We start from the raw sequence: 13,176 nt of genomic DNA, 5'->3' as shown, positions 1-13,176 counted from the left end.
AGATATTTTGGTGTTTGTTTATTACTAGAATTCACTTGATTTATTTATAAGTCATGCATTAATAATAACTAGAAAATTACTGAGCAGAACCATGGCACCCATAAACCATCAATAAATATTTATTTAACATAATTAAAGTTCTCTAGTCAGTGATTCCCAAGCAGCAGTAAAGACCTCCTTCCCTAGGGAAGAAAATGTTATTGGGATTTCTGCTTTCTCAGACCCCACCTGTCTTGGGGATTTTGTTTGGCCTGTCCTCTGCCTTGGGTGGGAATGCGGTGGGAGGGTGCTGCGGTCAGTGTCACCTGAGCTCGCTAAAGCAGACGAGATGTAGTGAGCCACCGAAAAGGGTGCTATAAGTTAAACTGTAGCCAGTTTCAAATTTTGTCCTTAAGCCAGAATTTTTTAAAGTAAGGCATGGAGTCTAACCTAGAAACTGCTATATTAGAAAAAACTCAGGGAATCTGCTAGATTTTAAGAATGCTCATGAGCCATAGAACATTTCAAAAAAAAAAACAAGAAAAAAATAGATTCCTTCAACAGGCTACTCAGCTGGTATCATCTTGATCTTCATTAAATTCCTGCTGTAAACTGAAGATATAAAGACGTATGCTACTTTACACCTTTTTCCTTTCTAGCTATAGTAGTCCAGTAAGTAGTGAACAGGGAAAAAAAAAATCCATTAAAGTAGAAGAAATATGGCTATAAAACTGTTAGAAAAATGTTTCACGTTAGGTTGTCATCTACTGAGAGCATTAAGGTCCTTCCGTGCACTTCTTAGCATTTTCTGTTCCGTTTTAAATGCTGCTGTTTGCGTGTTTCATCCGCACTGTCAGTTCATCTCCCGTGGCTCTTTTCCATCTATAGATAGGTACTCCAGTGGAAATAATGGTGCACGTAATTCTGTCTGTAGAAGAAGACTGTGTGCTGTGTCTGCTCTGTTGTGCAGTTAAACTAATTGAGTATCCTAAAGGCCATGAGTGATTAAAGAGGTAAATGAACAAGTTGTGTTTAGAGAAAAATGGCCTAGAAGGAAAAGAATATGAATGAACCAAAACATAAAGAAATTTTAACGTTTAAGGTCACGTATTCTTTTGATAGCAAAACAACTTATTTTTGCGTCTGAAATTTGGCATCATTTGTAATATGGAGATAAAATTTTTATCCTAACTTTACATGATTTCTATGAAAATTGAATAAAATAAGGTATGTGAAAGCCCCTAGTATAACAATGTACTTTGAAAATGTTAGTATAATTCTGTAATGCTATTAATTCTTAAACATATAACTTATGGAAAATAGGCTACTGTTGTTAGCATATGTTTAATAGTATATAAAGTTACTCATATATGCACTGGTTTATATAAAAACCAGAAATACTGTCCCATTACTTTTGGTGATATTTAGGTACGGTGTGTACTTGGCTGAAGTTATAAAAGGGACAGAAAACATACTATGGATAGATCCAGATCACATTCAAGATCTCTTCAGCCTCTTACTGCATAATTACAAATACTCAGATGTTTTCTGTTGCCCTGAACATGCATCCTTTTTTTCTTTTGTAACCTATATTATCAGTCTGTAAGCCAAAGTTTGCTTTTCCAGAAGCCACTTTACCAGTAATTTCTTTGTTCTGCCTTTGGCATGTCCTGCATTATTTTGTTAACATTATTTCTCTGTATTATTTCATATTGGATTTCTTTTAGAAGGATTCCATTAAAAATCTGTTGGGCTGAGGAGATGGCTCAGTGGAATAAGCGCTTCCCTGGCAAGTGCAAGGGCCTGAGTTCAAGCCCCGGTTCCACCAAAAATAATAATAATAATAATAATAATAATAATAATAAAATAATAAGTAAATTAATAAAAATAAAATAATTTTTTTAAAAAAATCTATTCATCTCTTTGATGCTCTGTCATCCTCCACCTGTCTGGCCCCTCCTGAGCCCAAAAGCTCACTCCCTGAACATGGGTTAACATCTCCTTTATGTAGTAAGTACGCCAGTCACATTTGTACCCTTTACAAATGAAAACAGCTACATTTCTGTATACACAGACTATCTTACTCCACAGGTGCTTCTTAGAAATGGCTTTTGTGATGAGGAAGTTTGGTTATCTACATTCTTACTCTGTCTTCATAATCTGTTTCTGGCTGCAAATTATAAACATAAGAATAATATTTTGTTACTTTGAAAATTTTAATGACTCATAAGCAAGTTAGATTTGGGGGGATTCAATTTTTTTTTCTCTTAAACTATCTGACAAAAATATTTAAGTAAATTATGATTGCTTAAATATTATTTTGCAAAAAAAAAAATATTTCGCTTAAAATATTTAAGTAAAATGGCAAGGACAGTCTTTAAGTTGCCTCAAATACTTTCCCTTACTTTTTTTTTTTTAAGGCAGGGGCTCAATATGTAGTTCAGGCTGGTCTGAAATCACTGCATAGCCCAAGCTGGCCTCCAACTCATAGTAACCGTCCTATCTCAGCCTCCCAAGTGCTAGGACTACAGGAGTGTGCCACAGTGCCCGGTGCTTTCATTTAGTTTTGAAGCATCAACTGAAAAAGAAAGAAATGGGAGTATGAATTGAAAGTTATATGTATTCATAATAAAATAATGACTTTGGTAGACTAGCTGAGACTAATATCTCTTTGAAAGTTATAATGAATCTATTCATGGGCTGGCCTGGTAGCTCAACGGACTAAAGCGCCTGCTTAGGCAGAGCTCAGTCACCAGGGTTCAATCCCTGTTGTGCCGTGCTGGCCCTGCCCGTGGTGGTGAGGTGGCTCATGCTTGTAATCCCAGCACTTGGGAGGCTGAAAACAGGAGAATCACTATTAAGTCCGATCTACATTGTGAGACCCTGCCGACCCTGTCCTAAATACAGAAAGAAAAAAAAAAAGAAAGCTATTCACTACTTATATTGGTCTCATGTACTATTCTTAGTTATATTTTGTTTCTGGAGTTAGTATGTAATAATAAAGTTGTGATTTTTATTTTTATAAGATCTTAGAAAATACAAAGATCTTTGCATCTTCTATAGTTTAATATTTGTATTTACTTGTTGTATAAAGACAAACTAAATTACTTATTTTGGTATATCATCAAAATCAACTTACTTAGTTACCCCTTAGAAGGGCTTCCTAGCTTCTACTGTTTGCTATCTTTTGTAAGCTTAACTTGTACCCACTAATTGTTGTCTTTCTTTCTTTCTTTCTTTCTTTCTTTCTTTCTTTCTTCCTTTGAAAAGCACTGCGGTGAGAGAATTTCTTTGCCTGGATGATCCGCCAGGCCCATTCGATAGCCTAGAAGAAAGCAGGGTAAGTGCCATTTATGTCTCACGTGAAAGAGGAACTCATACAGCACAGTAACTGCATTGTTCCTCAGATGGCTCAGCAAACAGCAGAGTATTATTTCAGGCTACAATAGTTTTGCACAGAAAGCATTTAATATTTCAGCCAAAGGTTTCTTTAAAATATGTAGAAGTTATTTGTGCCATGTAAAAGATCTAAAATAAAGTCCCTTTTTTTTTTTTTTTACTGTTTCAAAAAAATAAAAATTTTCTGTAATTGACTTTCACTTCATATAATAGTATTGTTTGTGTGTTGAGTTTTCTTTCTTGTAAGTATCCGTGAACCTACAATTAAAGCCACACATAAAGCTTCTCCTTGGGTGTGAAGTGCCTTTCTGTTATCAGTTCAGCTGTGTTTGCTACTGCTCATATTACCGTAATTGACGTGGTAAAGCGACCTGTTTCTTGGAGCAATGGGCTAGATTCACAAATAGATTTGTTAGTAATAGGTTGCTTTGGGTTTTACGTAAGTTTCCCCCCCCCCCCAATGGTATTTCAGCGACAAAGATTTAGCTGGTAGGTTTATAGTGCTTTTCAGTTAAACTGAGACAGTTCTTCATGTTGGCATGACTGCCGTAGCTTTAAAAAAAAAAAGAAAAGAAAAGAAAAGAAACAGCCTTGGTGAAGTAAAATCTTCTTCCCTTACACTAAGCCATTTGTTATTTTATTCTGTTGGAAGTGTATATTTTAGTACGTCTGTAGGCTGTTTCACCACCATCATTATCCTGCTTTAGAAAACTCATCATCTTAACAAAATTTCTAGAGGCCATTGTGTAGTCCATCAGTCTGCACTCTCAGCCCGATGCTGCCTCTGACCTTGGGTTCTCTGCAGATTTGTCTTTCATGTACGTAGGGTTGGTTATATGTGGCTGTGTAGATAATGATATAAATATGAAACTAACACGTGGTATTTATAATCTCGGCTAGCATCACTCATTGAGGGTGTTTTATTGCCTTTATTGCTGTTTTACTACAAAATGGTTTTCCATTGTCTATCTGTACATATACCACATTATCTAGTTACCAGCTGAGAAATTTGCATATTTTCAGTTTTATGCTATTGTGAATAATGCTGTGAATAGTGTCATAGAAGTAGGCAGATGTTTTCATTTTATTGCGTTAATCCCCAGGAGAAGTGTTTAATCATATAGCAAGTTTATGTTTTGCCTTTTAAAAAGTTGATAAACTTTTCTAAAGTAGATACACCATATTACTTTCCTACTAGTTACAGGATTGTTTCAGTTTCAACAAACATTCGATATCGTCCACCTTCATTTCCGAGTGGGAGCGTCGTAGACAGGTGTTTTTCTTCAGTTCTTTGCGTGTGTCATTGCACTGCCTTCCGGCATCAGTTGGTCCTGAGGGAAAGTCAGTCTGTAATTGTATGGTTGCTTCCGTGAGTGGTTTGCCCTGCTTCTTTCAGGGTCCTCTGTTTTACTTTCAACAGTTTGATTATGCTCTATCAAGGTATAAATCTCTGTGTTTATCAGACTTGGGCTTTGAGCTCCTTGGACATGGTAGATGAATGCAATGCGTCAGACGTGGAAATTTGGGAGCCATTGTGTCTTCACGTATTTTCTCCTTCCCCTTCTCTCACCACCTCTGGGACTCCCATTACTTGGAAACTTGTGCACTTCATGTTGTGCCACATACCTCTGAATGATCCTCATTTATCTTCATTCTTTCCTCTTTTCAGGAGATTAGATAATTTCTGTTGGTCTGTCTTCAGGTTCTTAGATTTGTTTTCCTACTATGTCAGATCTGGAAACCTTGTTAATTTTTCATCTCCCCTGTATTTTTCAAATCAAGACTTTCATTTGCTTGTTTGTATCATTCTCTGTATTGAGCATGTCTACTATATAGTCTCTAATGCCATTATTTTAGCTCATTTAGTATATATAACACCTGCTTTAAGAATTACTATCCAGTATACTTAACATGAGGATATTCTGAGATGACCTTTGTTAACTACTTTTTTTTCCCTGAATATGCTTAGATTTACCTTATTTCATGTCTCATTTTTCATTGAATACTAGACATCTTAGGTAATACATGTTGGCAACTCTTGATTCAGACTGGTTATTACTATTCTTATTTGTGTCTGCTTATTTAATTTGCCTGAACTAAATCTCTTCTTCCTAGCTATTTGTGGTCATGCTTCTGGTCATTTTATTACTCCTATCTATAAAGTTTTTATCATTCATTTATTTATTAGCTACAGGGTCTTGCTACGCAGCTCAGACTCATAGTGATCCTCCTGTGTCAGCCTCCCCAGCACTGGGATTATAGGCATGCAACACCATGCCTGACACGGGATGCCATACAGACCCATAGTGAGCCTGGTACCTTGCACTTGCCCAGGCAGGTGCTTAAACCACCAACCTATCTCCCCAGCCTCTGGTCTATATTTTCTTTAGTGAATTTACATTCTATTTTACATATACACTAGGTTAAGGAGTAATTATCATTATCATTCCTTTTCCATGTCATATATTCCATGACTTCATTCCTTTAAATGTAGTATCATTTTTTCCTGCAAAATAATTATTGGATTCACCCTTTTTTAAGAAATGATTATATTTTCAGTATCTTTTAGTTCAGTATATATGCTAGCTAGTGCAAGTTAGGCATTATGACTGGGTAGGGAAAATGTAGAAATTGGTTTAAGTAGGGTTTGTCAGCATCTACACTATAGGCTTTTGGGGCCTGGGTAAGTCAATTGCAAAGTGAGTTTAAAGTTACCCTTAGTTTGGAACATCTGATTTAAGTAATCATCAAATTAAATTTATATAATGTATTAAATTTATATACTTAGCAAAGTGATACAAAGTATATCTCCCAGAATCTTCCTTAGCATTTTCCAAAACTGTACTTGGAAATAATATTTTAAATAATAAACATAAAGAAATTCTGTGCTAGGTGTTCTTCAAAGTAAAACATACAGTGAATATATCAGATATGTATCTCAGTAGTATGAGATTTCTTTTTGTTTTTGGATTTTGGTTTTTGAGACAGGATTCCATTAGACAGTTCAAGCTGATCTCAAACTCACTTTATAGCCCAGGCTGGCCTCAAACTCAGTGATCCTTCTGCCTCAGCCTTCTGAGTACTGGGATTACAGCATGAGATTTTCTTAAGCACCTTCTCATTTCAACAAAAATTCCAAAATGACTTATTAATTCATATACCTTAGAGTATGAAACTAAATTTATTCAAAGAATAATGCAATTTCAAAACTCTATTAAATCTCCCATTAACCTGCTTCTCTCAGCACCTTATTCAAGGCAGTTGTTTCTTTCCCCTCATTTCTGTACCAAAAGTGAAGATTAAAGCTAGGGACGTAAAGTAGCCCTAGGACTTCTCTTTTATGAATTTCCTGTTTGCATGCTTTGACATGTTTTCTGTGATTTTTATTCTTCCCTACAAACTCAGGACATAAAGATACTCTTCTAAATTTTTTCCCTACTAGGCTTAACCTTTGTCTCCTCACATCAGGTTCTTTAATTAAGTTAGCCTTTTTGTGTCGATGGTTATTCATCCCACCATCATTTACTGAGATGTGCATCCTTTCTTTACTAGTGAGGAGCTCTTCCTTGGCTATAAACATTTGCTCCTTGGCTATTTGGGGTCAGCTCTGTTGCAGCCTGTTTCTCTGTTCTTCTGCCAGTAGTAGTGTCTAGTAGAGAAAGGGTTCTCTGCCTTATTCATCTTCAGAATTTTAAATTATAGTTATATATCAGCACTTACTGGCACCAGAACTCATCATACTGATTCCTGTAGAATCCTGGTGAGGAAAACCATTTCGGCCTTGAGCACTCACTGAAGCCCCATCCTGCTCGCTAGAACTTGGCAGAGTCACCTACCAACCCCACAGGAAAAATGCGTCATCACACTTACGCAATTAATTGTTTTTCTGTCTTTAGTTTTAAGGTTCTGTGTTATAAAATAATCTCCTTAATATTATCCCAATAAAATTTGGAGTTTCGGAGTTGCGTTCACAAGTTATCCTAATTCTTCTTTGGGGAAAAATTAATTTGATACTCACTGGTTTTGGCAGTGCCAGCATGAATTGGTAACAAGTAGCTAGTATTACTTTTGTATGATTGATTTTGTGTATTTATGTTTTTACGTTCCATCTTTGCTGAAATCTCTCCTTAGTCTGTAGATTCTTTTGGATTTTCCGTATAGTGAGACATACACCTTGCAATATTCATCGTTACTTGTTTTTCCTTTCTAATTCCTAATGTCTGTCACTTCACTTTCCTGTAGTACTGAGCTAGTTTGAATCTTTGGAGGGAAACTAAAGCCACTACCATGGACCTCCTTTTCCTCTCTCCCTAACTTCAAAGCAGATGATCCTGCATGTCAGTTAGAAGTGGTGTTACCTGTAAGCTGGTGGTAGGTTTTCTATTGTCCTTGGTTTTGTGTTCAGGTTAAGGAAGTCATCTATTTCCAGTTCGCTAAGTCTATATGTTAGTAATGCTTTTGCTCACCTTCATAAAGATGATCCTTGATTTGTTTCTTTGATTTTAGTGGTAAATTGCATTCATCAAATTTCAAATGATAGCAAATTACTGATTTATGAGATTGAGAAATTCAACATTTTTAATTGCTAAATATGAATTATAGTTATTTTACTTTGAATTTTTGGGTCTGTAATTTTCTGTTGCTGCCATCATTGAAACTTCTGTCAAGATGAGACCAATTGTCTTTAAGTTTTCACTCTCCAGAACTGTTTGAGTAGGATCACAGGGGTGTTGCTAGCTCCTGAGTGTTCCCTAGAACGTGCACGTAAGCCTGAGTCTGGTATTTCCTTTAGCTGGCTTTCAGTTCTCAATTTTTTAACAATTGTTCTTGCTTCTCCAGTAACAATACTGCATTCATATTGTCTGTTTGGGGGACGATCAATTTTGATAATTTATCTCTTTCTGAAAATTGGCAAAACTGCCTGTATTTTAAAATACATTTATGTGAAATGGTTCATAGTGTCCTCAAATATTTAAATTTTCACTACAATACTTATCTACTTTCAGGCTTATTGTCTTGCTGCTATAATAATTATGAAGAAAAGGAGCTTGTCATTATAAGTCCCTATGGTACATAGGAACTGAAGTGCCAAGCTAGCAGTGATCTAAAAACAGTACACAGAACAAATCATTGGGATTGTATCCGTATTATTTTATGCTCAGTAATGCTCTTGAGAAAGAAACTTCTTGTCAGTAAGTAATTGTATTCTTTATGTGTGTCTGGGGTGTGTGTGTTTAAGGCTTTCTGCGAAACCTTAGAAGAAACAAACTACCATTTACAGAGAGAGCTACTTGAAAAGCAGAAGGAGGTAGAATCCCTGAAGAAACTGCTTAGTGAGAAGCAACTTCACATAGACGCCCTGGAGAACAGAATCAGGTAGGTTGTGGTGCGTACATTTGTAGTCTTACTAGTTCAACTCCCAGGGCTCTGGGCTGTGCCCTTGATATTTCAATATGGTGTACCATATGTCTCAGTCTGAAAGTTGTAAGATCTTGGCCTGGTAGATTGGAACAATTGTCTTTTGATTTAATTTAGAAGGCTGCACATTTGAAGGATGAGAAATAGAAAAATAATTTCGTTGTTCAGCATAAAGAATAACTGTTGTAATGCATCCAAGTGGCATTTTTGTTTCTAGACATGTATGCCAACTTTTCATGTGTGAAAGTTATGGTCTGGGTATTAGTGTACATTGAATTGGTGCTAAAGCTCATTTTAAATTAATTATAGCTACGAATTTCCCTGTTGGCTAGCTCTACAACTTAATACCCAAACACTGCACACACTACATGTATTCACAGACCTGAACCCCTGCCCATTGTATTTATGGAAAATAACCTTTTGCTTTTAAACCTACTTTTAGAACATTGTCTCTAGAACCTGAAGAATCATTTTATGTGACCGAAGCAGAAAATGGACAGATCCTAAGGCTGCAGTCCTCTGCACTTACGATTGACCAAGATGTCTTAGATGAAGAATCCAGGTACATGATAGTAACTTCGTTGTAGTCTAATCATTTAATGCTTGCAAGAAAACTATTCTGATGCTCTGTATTTTTTTTAATGAATTCACTGTTATTATATCAAGCTGAACTATTGGAGAAAGACTGTAAGCTAGGTTCTCTCTAAATAGGTGTCTTCAGCATCAGCCTGTAAAATTATAAAGCAGTGTCTGAATTAACTGGGCTCTGACAATGTTAATTCATTAGTTTTGTGAATCTGAACAAATTGATCTTCCCCAATATCACCCATTTTCTATTCAAAAAGTAGAATAGCGTAATAGCACCTGCCCTGCTATCTCATAGGAATGTTGAAAAAATAATGTACCTAAAGCACATGGAACTGTTTATTATTGCACATCAATGTAGGATAATCCTAGATTGCTAATACTTCAGTGGTAACGTTCAAGCTGTAATTATGAAAACAGTTTTGTATTGGTAAATGTAATTGCACACTAAATTTTTTATTGGTAGGTGGTAATTTGGAGACCTGAGTTTTAAAAAAATCTCCAGAATATTGGCCTGGAGAGATAGCTCAGCAGACTAAGCACCTGCTTAGGCAAGCTCAAGGACCAGGGTTCGATCCCCAAGACCACATACCATGCCAGTCCCGCACCCAGGCAGGTGCGCTGAGCCAGCCACCGAGTCCCACATGGTGGCACACACCTGTAATCCCAGCACTAGGGAGGCCGAAAACAGGAGGACCACTGCGAGTCCAAGCTGCATAGTGAGACCCTGTAGCAAATACATTTAAAAGAAAAAAAAAAAAAAATTCTCCAAAATATTATTTGACATGTACAATTTAAAAATACTACATTTCTGATGGAATATACAATTACTTATACGCTAAATATTTAAACAATCTTTCCATGGGTAAAAGATTTTCGAAATAATACTAAATAATGAAGTAGCGTGCATCCTGTGCTTCACTGATGCATTTCCCTTCCTTTACAGAGCTGATAATCCACACTTCAGTTTTGGTGACCCTGAAAATGCTGTATCAGAAATAGAAGTGGCTGAAGTGGCATATAAGGCTGAAGAACACTGATGCAACACGTCACCAAGTTTAGAATAGAGTGGCAGATGTCATTTAAACATAAAAAGACTGAAACAGTTACAGAAGAGAATGAGAATTTAAATGTATAAAGTTTACATAAAATTGTTTTAAGTTATTGGAGTTGTAAATATACTCACTGCTGCTTTTGTCTCTTATCCAGCTTTCTATTTAGTACACTGAAAAAAGAATGTAGTTAGAATTCTGTTACCAGTGCCCATGTTCTTAAATATTGTGCATAAATTATGATGGTGTTTTGCCTATAATGTTGCTCCAGACTAGTCTGTGTGGCTGTGTTTGCACCTGCTTTAAATTGCAGTTATATTAGTCAAATGGAAATTAATTGCATGTTGTATCTGTGTGATACTTCTTTGTGTCTCTGACATGACATATTTTCATTAACGATTTAAATCAGTGAACATTGTATTAAAGGTAAAGATGAAAACAAAAGATAAAGATGAAATGAGTATTAAATGTTGACATGTTTATTATCTCTAAATAAAAATAACTTATTCAAATGTTAATATATAAAAGATTAAGATGGTTTTTAGTACCAAAGCAAAACTATTTTAAAGAGCTGTCACCATACAGCTGAAGTGGCAAAATAGCCTTGATTTTAAATTCCAATTCATAATACCAAGATACTGTAAGTATCCTAGTTTATTAAGGCTATAGCACATTATTTTCTACATTTTAGATTTCTACCTGCAGTTTCAGTGAGTTTGCTTCTTTCAGAATACTACCTCTTTTTTGCTAATCAAGGCATATTCTTTTCAAAATATAGATATTAAGGAAGTAAGGAGTTAATATAAGAAGACACAATAAAAAGCCATATACACTACAAAATTCCTAAGTAGCTTGACACTTGGTGTTGCATTTTTATTTCTGTACATATGAAAATGCTGTTATATGTGGCGTGGCTTTTTTTCTTTTTAATATATTTAGCCAAGCGATGCACTTTATAATTAAACTATTTTGTGCCAAGTTTAATTGGTGAATTTCTTTAGTAAGGGTAGTGAACTGGAAGAATTATGTAGTGCCTTTACTATTTCACTTTTTACAAACATCTTTAGGGTATGAGTCAACTTGGTGAAGAATGTTTATGCTTGTCTCTACTCTGCATATGTATCAAAAGTGCCTTGTTTCATTTTCATAGTATGAAGTTACTTGTTGATTCTCTGTGTCTACTGTTTTGCATATTGCTGTTAATATGTATTGCAGTGCTAGCATTTTGAAAGCCTAGGTGGTGTCCTGAACAGCGTAGACTTTATAAAACCTGGGAGAATCTTACTGGGGAAATAGAATAGCAATCTTGGGGGGTTTTCCTTCATTATCTAAAAGTGTACCAGTATCTTACTGTGCATACTAAGTTGTGGTTGTTTAAAATTCTGCTGATATAAATCAACGCACCCAATGGCTATTGGTCACCTTTATTCTTAAAAGGAAACGACTTTATGCCAAAGTACCCAAATTTTAAACCTGCGTCATAATGCACAGGTGTTTTAGCTAGGACCATTTTCGACAAAGTATATTAGAAATTTGTTTATTATTTTTAGAGGCAGAAATAGATATAATAAACTAATGTGCTCATTCATTTTTAAATTATCCTAGACTGTTTGAAAAAGTTTATGGTGAACAATCACTTCACATTGACATTAATAATAAAATAAAATGGTCTTTGCCAAGTTCCAGATATTATAGTGCTACATGACTGTTTTGAAGGGAACCATATACTTTAAAGACACAGTTTTAAATATTATATTTAAAGTTTTGAATGGAGGGAAACTGTTAATTAGGTAAACCACTATTATTTATATTTAGAATTTACTTTTTTACTTTTATAATGTATTTTACTCCCAGTATTATATTCATTTAATAAATTATTTTTTCATTACAGTAGTAGCTGTGTTTTCCGGTGTGGAATAGCCCTGTCTCCTCTTTCTGTGTTCTCCCTATTCCTACAATTATTGTAAATTGAATTATATTTAAAGGCGATATATCACAGGTGATGAGCCTGTGATTTTCTAAGTTTCTATTTTATTTCACTGATTATCTTTCAGAAGCATTTGTGAATAGGTGCAGTGCACTTTAAATGTAACCAATATTAATAAAAAAATTATAAGTGAAGCAAAACAGTTTTGTGAATAATCTCGTAGCTTAAACTTTTAAGGCTTAAGTCCATGGATTGGTAATGCAACCATCCAACGTGACATTTTAAAATGTGTTTCATCCGCCCGCTGCTACTGAGACCGCCCACTGAAAGCGCGTTTATTTAGAAAACTGTTCCTTTTTCTAAACTGTATATATAGTCTGGCTCAGTAGTCTGTGATATTGGAAGGGAAGTATCGCCCTAGGTCCTCACAGTAATCTGTCTTGTTTTGAAATAGATTTTATTATTTGTAGGAATTAAGGAGTTTGGGAATTATGCCAAAAGAAATTCGTATGCTGAACTACTAGAGAGAAGAATCTCAACTTCATCTTAAGTGATCTTCACAAAGCTCCAAATTGAAGCGTGCATTCCTACCTTGGTTTTGTTTTTTTTTTTTTTTTTTTTTTTTTGCGGAGCCGGGGATTGAACTCAGGCCCTTGCGCTTGCCAGGGATGATTTGTGTTTTAAAGTAATAAAGTTCTCTATTTGGACCTTTACTTTCTTTTTTTTTTTTTTTTTTTTTTTTTGCCTTGACTTTGAATAGCAAAACAGTCATTTAAAATTACATTTTCTGGGGCTGGTGAGATGGCTCAGTGGTCT

The 13,176-nt window shown here is 35.3% G+C and overlaps 1 protein-coding gene across 1 annotated transcript in view; it reads left to right on the top strand.

Moving 5' to 3' along the window:
- Positions 1 to 12,548, top strand: part of Snx16 (sorting nexin 16) — a 38,307-nt gene extending 25,759 nt beyond the window's left edge. The window contains exons 5-8 of the mRNA XM_004643081.2: positions 3,250 to 3,319; positions 8,618 to 8,754; positions 9,239 to 9,358; positions 10,328 to 12,548. Coding sequence (XP_004643138.1) covers positions 3,250 to 3,319; positions 8,618 to 8,754; positions 9,239 to 9,358; positions 10,328 to 10,421 — 421 coding nt within the window. The 3' untranslated portion in view covers positions 10,422 to 12,548. The remainder of the gene's footprint in view (positions 1 to 3,249; positions 3,320 to 8,617; positions 8,755 to 9,238; positions 9,359 to 10,327) is intronic.
- The last annotated feature ends 628 nt before the right edge of the window (positions 12,549 to 13,176 follow it).

The sequence above is a fragment of the Octodon degus genome, unplaced genomic scaffold, assembly GCF_000260255.1.
Source record: "Octodon degus isolate 3935 unplaced genomic scaffold, OctDeg1.0 scaffold00165, whole genome shotgun sequence".
Taxonomy (NCBI): domain Eukaryota; kingdom Metazoa; phylum Chordata; class Mammalia; order Rodentia; family Octodontidae; genus Octodon; species Octodon degus.
This window is presented reverse-complemented; position numbering and strand designations above follow the sequence as displayed.